At 37.8% G+C, this 13,050-nt stretch overlaps 1 protein-coding gene across 1 annotated transcript; it reads left to right on the forward strand.

The window, feature by feature from the left end:
- Positions 1-685: 685 nt before the first annotated feature.
- LOC127115369 (transcription factor MYB86) lies at positions 686-2,101 on the forward strand. Its single transcript, XM_051046933.1, has 3 exons — positions 686-834; positions 1,012-1,141; positions 1,486-2,101. The coding sequence occupies exons 1-3, from the start codon at positions 705-707 to the stop codon at positions 2,099-2,101; spliced, it is 876 nt and encodes a 291-aa protein (XP_050902890.1). The 5' UTR covers positions 686-704.
- Positions 2,102-13,050: the final 10,949 nt, after the last annotated feature.

Below are 13,050 nucleotides of genomic sequence, written 5' to 3' on the forward strand. Positions count from 1 at the left end.
ATCCAACATATTGTTGAGCTATTCCTTATCGGATCACAACTTATATTGATTATTTTTCAATTTTTGTGACTTTATCTTTATTTTTGAGACCTAAATATCATCTCTCGTATAAATAATTTATTTAATAATTCATACATCTTTTCTTTACACTAAACTTTTAAAACTTTTAAAAGTCATTAAATTGTAAAGTAGCCTAATCCTTTCTCCCTAATAAGGCAGTGCCCGCAAGAATCCTTGAATATGGATGCAAATTGATTGCTTTAGTTACAATAATTTCATTAGGGACACTAAGGAAAAAAAATAGTAAATTTTTTGAAAAGGGGATAAACCTTGAAAAAGTCAAAACCCAATTAAGTTTCATTACATTGATTAATAGAATGAACAAAGATTTTGTATGCTATATGCATTCAACACTTTTTCTAGACAAACACCTTTTTATTTTTCTTCTTTACTAATTAGGGACAATCTTGTTTGATTAAATGGCTAAACAAATTTGACAACTTGTCAATCATTCTAGTAACGTGGTCCCACCAATACATATATAGAGTGTGACATTGGATTTTGTATACTATTATGGCAGGGTAGGACCCATCTACTTTCTTTATCATCTTATTATAAGGTAATTAAGGTCTCTATATATAAATGAAGTCCTCAAAAACTCATATATACTAAATTGTCTCAACTCAAGAGGGTGTTTTGGAGAGATGGGCCATCGTTGTTGCAGCAAACAGAAGATCAAAAGAGGATTATGGTCTCCAGAAGAAGATGATAAGCTTGTTACATATATCACAACTCATGGACATAAAAGTTGGAGTTCTGTCCCAAAGTTTGCAGGCATTATTTCTCTCCTTCTATAGTACTTGTATATTTTTGTGTTTATTTTTTTGTAGTCGGTGAAAAGATTGAGCACGACGAACGTGTGGCTTGGAGCATTATGACTTTTGATATTATCACGAAATATCAAGAATCATAATGCGGCTGCCTTTTAATATTTTGTGTTTGATTGTGTAGGCCTACAGAGATGTGGAAAGAGTTGTAGGTTAAGATGGACAAATTATTTGAGGCCGGATCTAAAAAGAGGTTCCTTCACTGCCGAAGAAGAACATATCATAATTGACATACATAGAATTCTCGGAAACAGGTAAGCATATAATAAAAGTGTCTCAGACAATTTACTAGTTGTATTTCACATGTTTGTTGGTTGTCACATGATAGTATAGATTCTATGCAAATGTCATCTTTAAAGGTATGCAAGACGAACTACAGCATAAAACTTAAAATTTGTTACGACTAAATTGTGGATAAATAATATCTTATAAAATGTTAGTCACAGTTAAACCCTGATTAAATAGGGTGTCTAATTTTTTTGTCATGATTAAACTACGATCTGCAAAAACTTTAGACCGCAGGCGGTATGTCTGTAACCCTTAATACAAGTTTGGTAGAGTTCATCTCCATGATGCATGTATTATTTATGTGATGCAGGTGGGCACAAATAGCAAAGCACCTTCCTGGTAGAACTGACAATGAAGTGAAGAATTTTTGGAACTCATGCATTAAAAAGAAGCTCATATCTCAAGGGTTAGATCCACAAACTCACAATTTACTTTCTTCTCGTAAAAGAAACAACTCATCATATCCAAACTCCAATTCCATTTTGATTCTTACTTCACAAATGACACCAAATGCTACTTATCTAGTTGAAACAACAAGCCAAACCTTTTCTCCACCAAGCATTATTCAAACTCCTTCTACAATTGTTTCCACCAACCAATATCAGACATCCTTCCATGTAAATTCAAATCAACTATATGTCCCCGAGCAGGAACAGGCTCGAATGTTACCCGAGAACATATCGAATATTTGTTCTTCATCCTGCTTAGACACTACGGATGTCGAAATGTCTAAGAATGAAGAAGGATCACAAGCTCAAGTGGAGGAAGAGAAGGAGAAGATGTATGAGAAGGGAATGGATTTTAGTGAAATGAATGGTTGTTTTGAGGGTTCTAAGTTTGATTTTGGGTTGTTGGAGAGTGTACTAAACTCTGAGTTTATATCTCATGATATAGATTTTATGGATGAACTTGCATGGAACTTTTAGACCATGCTCTAATAATTTTGATATCCATCGTTTATGTATATATTATTAGTGAGTTTCCTTCATAAAAGACCACACAAAAATTCAGAAAGAGCTTTCACACTCTTTACGAAATTCTGTTCGTAACAATAATAACTTCTAGAATTCATATCAATCAAGGGAGGTTTTTTGTTTACTTGCGGATTTACTTGTGATTTTTTTTATTCAATTGAATGTATGTTTAATAGCTGGATTTACTTGTGATTTTATTTATTTATTGTGTTCTTATTTGCGGGTCACTTCGTGAGCAAAATAAATCGCAAGTAAATCTCTAGTAAAAAACGAAATAAAAGAAATTACAAGTATATACACAAGTGATACCTTTAAAATATTAAAATAAATTATTAAATTATTGACTTTATTCGTTAAAATTGATAGAAAATCTTTTTTTATAAATATTTTAATATTTATACATTATATTATACATTAAACCTCAAAGTAATTGCAATATATAAAAAAATTAACTTCAGGTACTTTAAATAGTAAATTTAAAACTCTAAATTTTTTGTCTTATTATCTTTTTTTAAATAAACTAAACAAAATTGAATTATACTGTTATACAGTACCATTCATTAATTCATTTATATTTATGAATATGATTATAAAATGTTGGTTGCACATGAACCTAAATAAAATAAATTAATAAAATAATAAAACTAGTATATTTTATATATACATATACGGTATATGTGTTAAAACTGGTGTACACGTATCCTTTATGTAATTTTAAGTGTTAATTTTTACAATACATTAAGTAATATTTTGCATTATAGATCTTTTGGGCTAAATACATTATAACTTATTTTTTTCTATTGTTTATAGCAATTGATTCAATGCTACCATTATCCGTCCTTCTGTTCATCCATATTGAAGATGAATTTCACAGTTCATCTTATTCTCTTTGTGAATCTGATAAGGAGAGAAAGGATCGAGAGTGATGTAGAAAATCAGTATTGTATTACATGAAGTGATTTACAACAGTGCAAGTTTTAAACTACGTGAACATTAGTTCGATTAACAGAGTTAACTTTTTAACTGCTATCAAAACTAGTGAACAAGCTTATCTACTTTATCTCTAACACCCCTTCTCAAACTTAAGGGGAATGTCTTGCACATATGACCTTGACTTTGCCTCTTAATTCTTGAAAAGCATCTGAACCAAGGGGCTTAGTTAGTGTGTCTGATATTTGAGCAGCAGCTGGAACATATTGGATTAGCATTCTTTTAGCAACTCACTCTTTCTCGGACAAAATGAATCTAACTCTATGTGTTTGGTGTTTGGGGCGAGCATGTAAAATTGGATAGTGCGATAGTAAAACATCACTAAGATTGTAACATAAGAGTGTGGGTGTGTGAAAATGAATTTTGAGTTCCGTTAGTAAAGATTCTAACCATAGTAGTTCAGATGTCATGTGGGCCAGCGCTTGGTATTCTGCCTCTATGCTGGAACGTGCCACTAGGGACTACATTTTGGATCTCCAAGAAGTTAGATTCGGACCAAAGAATATACACTATCCGGAGGTCGATCTCCTATCGTCTGGATCACTAGTCCAATCAGAGTCACCAGATACTCTGAGAGAGAACTTGAGAGCTGAAATAAAGGGAGATAGCAGCAGGTCATATAACAAAGTACCACTCAGATGTCTCAGAATTCTTCTAACAACTGACCAATGAGTATCAAGAGGACATGCCATGAGCTGACATGCTTTATTGACACTGAATGAAATGTATGGCCTTGTTAAAGTAACATATGAGGATCTAAAAATTGATTAGTGTCATGCTTGCTGAGTTTACATGTGCTCAGCATAGGAGTTGGAATACCATTACCATTTTCCATCTTTGTTCTTGAGAGGAGGTCCTTTATGTATCTGGACTAAGTAACACGGATCCACTGTTGTGAAATTTGACTTCAATACCTATAAAATAACTAGGCAAATGTATGATGCATTTTTTTATTAGATCATGAATAAATGCAAAACTAGAGCCAATAATAAAAATATCATCTACATAGATAAGTACATATAGAGATATACCTTGTTGTCAGTATATAAAGAGAGACTTATCACATTTAGAAGCGATAAAATCAAATTGTGGAAGGGCTTGAGTCAACTTCTCATACCATGCCCTTAAGGCTTGCTTGAGACCAAAGATAGCTTTATTGAGTTTGCACACTAGACTTTTATTAGCACTCACAAAGCCACGAGGCTAAGTCATATAAACCTCTTCTTGAAGGGTGTCATTCAAAAAGGCATTGTTGACATCAACTTGTTGGATGTCCCATTTATATGTTATAGCAAGGGTGAGGATTACTCGAATGGTTGTTGGCTTTACAACTGGAGAAAAAGGTTATGTAAAGTCAAATCCTTGTTCTTGATGATAGCCTTTGGCAAGAAGTTTGACTTTGTATTTGTTTATACTCTCATTCATATTTTCTCTGACTTTAAATACCCATCTGCTGTTGGAAATAAACTTTTTTTGTGTTTAAGGAAAGTGTGTGGGAATATTAGAGGCTAGAATATAAATTTGATAGGTAGGAGAATTATTTATGGAAGAGAGAACTTTATATTTGTGCTTGATATAAAAGTGTAGGATTACATCTCTATTTATAGTACTCTAAGAAGAACTCTAGACACACTAATTCTAGAGAGTTCTAAACTCTAGACATTCAAAGAGTATTCTAGAAAATATTACAATCCTAAGAAATATCTAGATACTCCAAATACTACAAGAGTTTTCTAGAAACATTACCCAAAAGAAACTAAGCCCAAAATTACTAAACCCAAAAATCAAATAATAAGGTTAGGCCCAAATCAAGTTTAATATTTCAACATCCCTCCTTAAACTTGATTTCTGACTCCAAACATATTACTTACCTTCACGAAAGTTTCCAACTTAAGTGGTTTGGTGAAAATGTCAGCAGCTTGACTATAGACATCACATACTTCAACTTCACCTTCTTCTTCTCGATGTATTCTCTTATGAAGTGGTAACGGGTGTCGATGTGCTTACTTCTTTCATGAAATACATGATTCTTTACCGAAGCAAGTGTTGATTTATTATCAACATATATTTCCACAGGATCTTCTTGTGGTATTTTTAACTCTTTCAACAAATTCCTTAGCCAAATTTCATGACAAACACATGATGTGGCGGCGACATGCTCAGTTTCACAAGTTAACAGTGTGAGGATAGGTTGCTTTTTTTGACATTAAGTGAAAGCAGTATCTCCCATAAAGAACACAAAACCAATAGTGCTCTTTCTATCATCCAAGTCTCCACTTCAATCGCTACCACTATAGTCAATAATCTCATAATTGTTAGAAGTGTAATCGTGCAAGCCAAAGTTTGTTGTACCATGGATGTATCGAAGAATTCTTTTTGCCTCCTTGAAGTGAGTTTTTGTTAGAGCTTCCATGTAGCGACTTACGAATCTTACATCACAGAGAATATATGGCCTTGTACTTGTAGAGTAACGTAGACTTCCAACCAAACTTTTGTAAAGAGTTTGACCCACAATCTCTCCACTTTCATGCTTACTCAACTTCCTGCCACATTCCATCGGGGTGCCAACTGGATTGGCATCATCCATCTTGAACTTCATAAGGACTTCTTTGGCATAGCCTTCTTGGGTGATAAAAATTCCTTTGTCTTCTTGCTTTACTTCGATGTTGAGGTAACATGCCATGAGCCCCATATCTGTCATCTCAAATTCATTTGACATGTCTTTCTTGAACTCTTCGAACATGCTTAAATTGTTCCATGTGAAGATCAAGTCATTAACATATAAGCACACAATCAAAATATCTCCACTTTGCACTTTCATATAGAGTGCATGATCATACGGACACTTGATGAAGTTCTTGTCTTGAAAGTACTTGTCGATTCGAACATTCCAAGCTCTCGGTGCTTGCTTGAGTCGGTACAACGCCTTCTTTAACTTCAATACTTTTTCTTCTTTCCCTTTTACTTTATAACCCTGTGGTTGCTCGATATATACTTTTTCTTCGAGAAAACCATTCAACAAGGCCAACTTCACATCCATTTGATAGATCTTCCATTCAATTTTGGGCAGCCAAAGAAATGATCAGTCTAATAGTTTCAAGACGAGCAACAGGGGAAAATACCTCATCATAGTCAATTCCTTGTCTTTGACTATAGCCTTTCGTCACCAATCTTGCTTTGTATCACTCTGCACAGTCAAATACATGATCAACGGTCTTCCTTCAACAGGAGGAGACAAAATTGGAGGTTCAAGCAAATATTCCTTGATACTGTCAAAAGCTTTTTGGCAGTCTTCGGTCCAATCACAAGACTGATCTTTCCGAAGAAGCTTGAATATAGGCGCACACGTGGAAGTCATGTGGGAAATAAATCTGGAAATATAATTCAAGCGGCCGAGAAAACCTCAGACTTGCTTCTCAGTTTTGGGCGCAGGCATCTCTTGTATTGCTTTGACCTTGGCAGGATCAACTTCAATACCCTTCTCGTTGACAATAAAGCCCAACAACTTACCAGAACGAACACCAAAAGTACACTTATTGGGATTCAATCGGAGTTTATATTTCCTCAAACGCTGGAATAGCTTCAACAAATGCTCAACATGTTCCTCCTCATCAATTGATTTAGCAATCATGTCATCGACATAAACTTCAATTTCTTTATGCATCATATCATGAAAAAGAGTAGTCATTGCTCTCTGGTAAGTTGCACCAGCATTCTTTAAATCGAAAGGCATCACTCTATAACAGAATGTTCCCTAGGGTATAATGAATATGGTCTTCTCCATATCTTCGGGTTCCATCTTGATTTGATTATAACTAGAAAATCCATCCATAAACGAAAAGACTTTGAATTTAGCAGTATTGTCTACCAACATATCAATGTGTGGCAGAGGGAAATCATCTTTCGGACTGGCTTTATTAAAATCTCTATAATTGACACACATGCGTACTTTTCCATCTTTCTTCGGCACATGCACAATATTGGCTACCCATTGCGGATACTCAGCGGTCACATGGAAACTGACATCAATCTGATTCTGCACTTCCTCTTTGATCTTCACAGCCATATCAGGATGCATTCTTCTCAACTTCTGTTTGACTGGCGGGCATTCTGGCTTCAAAGACAATCTATGCTCCACAATCTCAGAATCCAACCCAGACATGTCTTGATAGGACCAAGCAAACACATCTGAATATTCTCGAAGAAGATCAATCAACCCCTTCTTAGCATCTGGACACAGTCGAGGCCCAACCTTAACTTCCTTCACATCATCTTCGGAACCCAAGTTGACTAGCTCAATATGCTCTTCAAACGGTTGAATAATCTTCTCATCTTGCTCAAGAAGACGAGACAATTCATCACTCACTTCTATATCACTTTCCTCCTCGGCCTCAGACACAGGGAATTCAAAATTTGGAGAGCTAAAATTTAAGCAGCTATTGCGATGCTCGCAATATCAATTCACAATCCCCGGTAACGGCGTCATTTTGTTGAATGTGTTTTTAGTGTTGGGTTTTGGTTATCGTCTCCACAGGGATTGTGAGATATCACTGCCTTTCGACAGTTGTTTCAATTCTTAACTTGTAGTAACAAGGGGGTTTTTGGTTTTAGTCACGGTATCTTGCATAAAAGTGTAAGAAATTGCGGTAAAAGATTTGGTTTTAATATTTGAGAAATATTGCCAAAGTTAGGGTTCGACAATCACTTTGCATGTATATGTTAGATCAACAAAACTTATAAACTCCTTTAGATGATAAACTATTTCACAAAGTCCTCCCAATGTGTTTATCTCTAACACACATTGTGAGTTTTCCCATTTTGATCCATTGTTTATCTCTAACACAATCTATCAAAATGACAACTTTTTGGTTCAACCTTATGGTGAACAAAATCATTCATTACTATCTCTAGCTAACAAACAAGATTGGATGAAAACCTAGGTAAAGAGTTGGTAAACATCTCTCGATCATAAACCAACACAAAGAGTTTTCAATTAGAACAAAGTTTTCACCATATATTCACCATTAAAGAGTTTACAAATGAAGATCATCCCATTTACACACAAAGCTAATGATCATCTACATCTAACCTTGACAAAATGAAGAACTTAGCTACTCATTTTCATGGTAGCTTGGTCAACAAGTTTCGGAAGAAGGTTGATCAACATCCGAGTCGAATAATCGAGATTGGATGGGAATCCACCTTCTTTTTGTGAAAGATTGTTAAGAGATGAAGAGAAATGATTTCTAGGTCACAAAGTATCTCTAGAGCAATGCTGGAAAAATATCTAAAAAGTACAAAAGTATGGAGGTGTAAAAGTATGGCTCCAAAAAGTAGCCCTTGCTACTTATAGTGTTGCTACTGAGCTGTCATGCTCGCTAGGCGAGCAGAATGGCTCGCCTAGCGAGCCCCAAAATAGGCACCTGAGGCACCTGCGCCCAAAGAAATAACCTTTTCCAGATTGGCATGTTCGCTAGGCAAACAAAACCTTCGCTAGGCGAAGCCCACGCTTCACCCTTCGCTCCAGCGAGCTTAGGAGGTTTTGCTACTGGAATTGCTCGCTGGGAGCTCGCTAATGGCTCGCCTAGCGAGTGAGTGCTGGCTGCGCTTTTGACCAAGTCTGGACGTGTTTGCTACACCCTTCACTGGCTGCTCGCCTAGCGAGTTTGTTGATGTTTGCCACTGTAAAATAATGGAGCTCTTCGCTGGGTTCTCGCTGGGTGCTCGCCTAGCGAGCTCTTCGCCACAGCCCTCGCCTAGCGAGCAAGCTGATGAATGCATCCTTTTTTTGGTCCCTTTGCCAACTTTCTTGTGGCTTTATTTTCTATTATTTCATGCCTAATTCCTGCACAATAACACACAAATCAAAGGTACCAAGATCGTTTATCATTGTATTGCAATTCATCAAAAACAAAGGTGGTTTCGAACACTTTAGCAAGGAAATGGAGTGAAAGATGCCCATATTTGATAGCTCAAATAAGCACTTTTGGGTATCTAACAGTACCTCATCATCATCATTGGCTTTCAAGTTGCTGGATTCACCAGACTTATCTTTTGAACAACCAATTGGATTTACATTAGGAACCTCCGCCTTCTTACCAACAATCGTTTCCTCTTTGTTTTCTGGGAACACCAGCCCAAACACTCGACCACTGCGGGTCACCTTCGTCACATCAGCAATGCTCACTACTAAACTAGTCGTAGGTAACGGGGCCTCTTGACCATTCTTTATCATTGTAGCTTTGTACTGGTACGACACAGCCTTATCATATGAATACGGGACTGGGTCCGCTAACCGTATTACCAACGGAGATACTGATCTTTGACTGACATTATAATTGTTGTTGCTATCATATTGAATTACCAACCGCTCTTGTTGCTTGAAAACGGGCTCTATGACATTGACGTCGTCATCTACATGTCGGGATTGAACAATTTGGGTCATGCCTTCATCCATCAGACGTTGTATGTCCCTTTTCACTACATCACACCCTCTTGGGTTCACACTACAAATAACACAACCATCATGGTCATGTTCACATTCACTCACCAAACAGATATCCTTGTGCATCTGCACCAAGGATCTTCAGATAAACCGGACGTCAAAAACCTTGAATTCTCCAGGACAGCCGTCCACCATATTCACTGAAGAGTTCCCATGAGCGGGCAGAGGGTTTTCTTTCAAATTTGGCGTGCGGTCCTCAAAGGACATCATACCACTCTTCATAAGCTTTTGAAACTCATACTTCAATGGATAACAGTTTTCAATATCGTGTCTGGGTGCTCCTTGATGAAAAACACAACGGAGCTCAGGTTTATACCACCAGGGAAGTGGTTCTGGGATCTGCGGTGGGTTCCTCGGTTGAATTAAGTTCTTGAGAACTAGAGAGGGATACAACTCTGCATATGACATAGGAATTGGGTCAAAAGAGACCTTCTTCCTCTCAAAGTTCTGCTGATGATGATTGTTGTTGGTATTGTTGTTGTTGTAGGTATTCGTTCTTTGTTGTGATTGTTGTTGACGTTGATGTTGTTGTTGTTGTTGAATTGGTGTTGCTGGTTGATTAGAAAATATCGAAATTACTGATGACACTTGATGATGATGATGTTGACGGAGTGATGGATTTCTTATGATCTGAGGCCTTCTCTGCCTCCCACTGGTTATTGTGTTGGTCTCACTATCCTTCTTCTTACCAAAGTTGCTACCATATCTCTTGCTTGTTGACGTCTCATCTCTTGACAACCGTCCTTCACGGACTCCTTCCTCAAGTCTCATCCCCATATTTACCATTTCGGTAAAATCACTGGGGACACTAGCGATCATGCGTTCATAATAAAATGAACTCAGGATTTTCAAGAAGATTTTTGTCATTTCTTTCTCCTCCAAAGGAGGAGTGATCTGGGCAGCCAACTCCCTCCATCTTTGCGCGTATTCTTTGAATATCACTTTGTCCTTCTGAGACATAGACCTTAATTGGTCTCTATTTGGCACCATGTCGACATTATATTTGTATTGCTTCACAAAACCCTCTCCTAAGTCGTTGAAAGTGTGAATGCTTGCACTATCCAACCCCATGTACCAACGGAGTGCAGCACCAGTCAGACTATCTTGGAAGTAGTGAATAAGCAATTGGTCATTATCTGTCTGAGTAGACATATTGTGGGCATACACTACAAGATGACTGAGCGGACAAGAGTTCCCTTTATACTTTTCAAAGTCAGGCACTTTGAATTTCACTGGGATTTTGACATTGGGCACCAAACTCAACTCGGCAACACTCTTCCCAAACAGATCTTTACCTCTCAGCGTCTTCAATTCCTTGCGTAGCTCAAGAAACTGATCTTTCATTTCGTCCATCTTCTCATAAACATTCGGACCCTCAGACGACTCGGAATGATAGATGGTATCCTCTACGCGAGGTAAAGTGTGCACAACGGGAGGTGGCACGGACATGACCGGGGTAGATGCCGGCATGGAAGCAAATGTAGGCGCAAAGCCTTCGGGCACAAAGTTGGGCGGCATTCCCCACGGGAATCCGGCAGGCATACTCTGCGCGAAGTGGGCGGTAGTAGCAGGCACGGTAGAGGTAATCACCTCTGAAGTAACAGTCCTCGCGGGAGGAGTTGCAGGTGTTGGAGAAGCTTGGTTTTGAGCAGCTAGAACTGACTCCTTCATGGCAGTCAGGCGGGGCAATCTCGTCCTTCAGCTCTCTGCTCTCTTGCTCCAAATGTTCCATGATTTTCTGATGATTGGCTCGGGTATTGTACCGGTGAGTCAGCTTGGCCAAAGCACAAAAGAAACACCAATCAGACATCTAGCAAAAACCTGCTTATGCAAATAATGCATAAAATGCAATGCTTGATTATTTTTATTTTTGTTTTCAAGGAACTTACTATATCATTTGCAAATATAATATTTAAATGACAATTGCAACAATTTGATATGACCAAAAATCTCTTTTTATTTATGTAAATTGGAAGGATTACACTGAGTACAATTTCAGAAACCAAAATAATATATACAAGAGAAAAGGAGACTAGTCATCCTACGGATCCCTAACAACAATGTTAGAAGATATGGTTGAAGGCGCGTACTTCCTTTGAATGTGACGGATCTCGGTCTCAAAAGAAGCCTTCATCTGAGTCTTCTCGAGGACAAGCTGATCCACAATCTTCTTCCAAGCAACGGAAGGCTGAGGCATACTGGAAGATGAAACCTCTGGCTCTCTCTGTCTCTTCGTCACTCGGTCTTCAAGTAGCTCGATAAACGCATCTTTTTCCTTAGACTCCAACTGTAACTCTTCATGCTTCTTGCTCAAAGCACGGAAATGCTCTTCCCACATATCCTTCTCTTGCTTCATCTTGGCGAGCGCGTCTTCCAACTCCTCTACATCTTGGTTAGGGAGAGTTAATGGCTCAACCACAACCATAGACATAGGTCTTTCACAAGGATAAGGCATCTTCAACTCCATAGCTCTCATCTTCACCCAAAGAATGTAAGCTTCCAAATCTACACAATTGCACGGACCAAGCTCGGATCTTCCTTTCCTATGCACATTATGCCAAGCATGCATAATCTTCTACTTCAAATGTTAGGGATCTTTACCCTCTTGATAAAAAAGACCTTCTAACAACATGTTATTAGGTTTGTCTCTCAAGGGGAATTCAAGTTGACGATGAGCCAAAGTAGGGTTGTAGTTAATTCCTCTGTGTGTACCAATGAGAGGCACATTATAGAATTCACCACGACTATCAATAATCTCCAAGTTGCTTAAAGATGGATCATACCAAACTATATCATCATTAGTAGAGACATAAGTCTTTGATACCACCTTAGACATTGTTTGTTCTCCATAAAAGCAGGCGTCTGAGGCAAGTGCGAAATAAACCACTTGTACAGAAGAGGGATACAACAGACAATCGTTCCACCACCTTTAGGATTCCTTAGATGCAAAGAGAAATACATATCACCCAATAAAGTAGGCACAAGATTCCCAATCAAGAAAAGTCTAATGGCGTTAGCATCAACAAAACTGTCAATGTTAGGGAACAAAGCTAATCCATAGATGAGCAACACAAAGATAGCTTCAAAAGCGTCCACACTACCAGCTTGAGCAAAAGTAATAGCTTCCTTGATAAGGAAAACAGATGGCAACCCATATAACCCTCCTTTCTTCACCCAATGAGCCTCTATCTTAGACTTCTTCAAGTGAAGAGCTTCAGCAATAATACTAGATCGGGGAATCTCCTCCAATCCATCAAAAGGCACTCTACTAGAAACAGGTATCCCTAAAAGATGAGAATACTCCTCCAAGGTAGGCACAAGCTGAAAATCTGGGAAAGTGAAACAATGGTAGAGAGGATCATAGAACTGCACTAGCACACTTAAGAGTCCTTCAACCACGTCAGCA

This window comes from Lathyrus oleraceus, chromosome 1 (genome assembly GCF_024323335.1).
Source record: "Lathyrus oleraceus cultivar Zhongwan6 chromosome 1, CAAS_Psat_ZW6_1.0, whole genome shotgun sequence".
Taxonomy (NCBI): domain Eukaryota; kingdom Viridiplantae; phylum Streptophyta; class Magnoliopsida; order Fabales; family Fabaceae; genus Lathyrus; species Lathyrus oleraceus.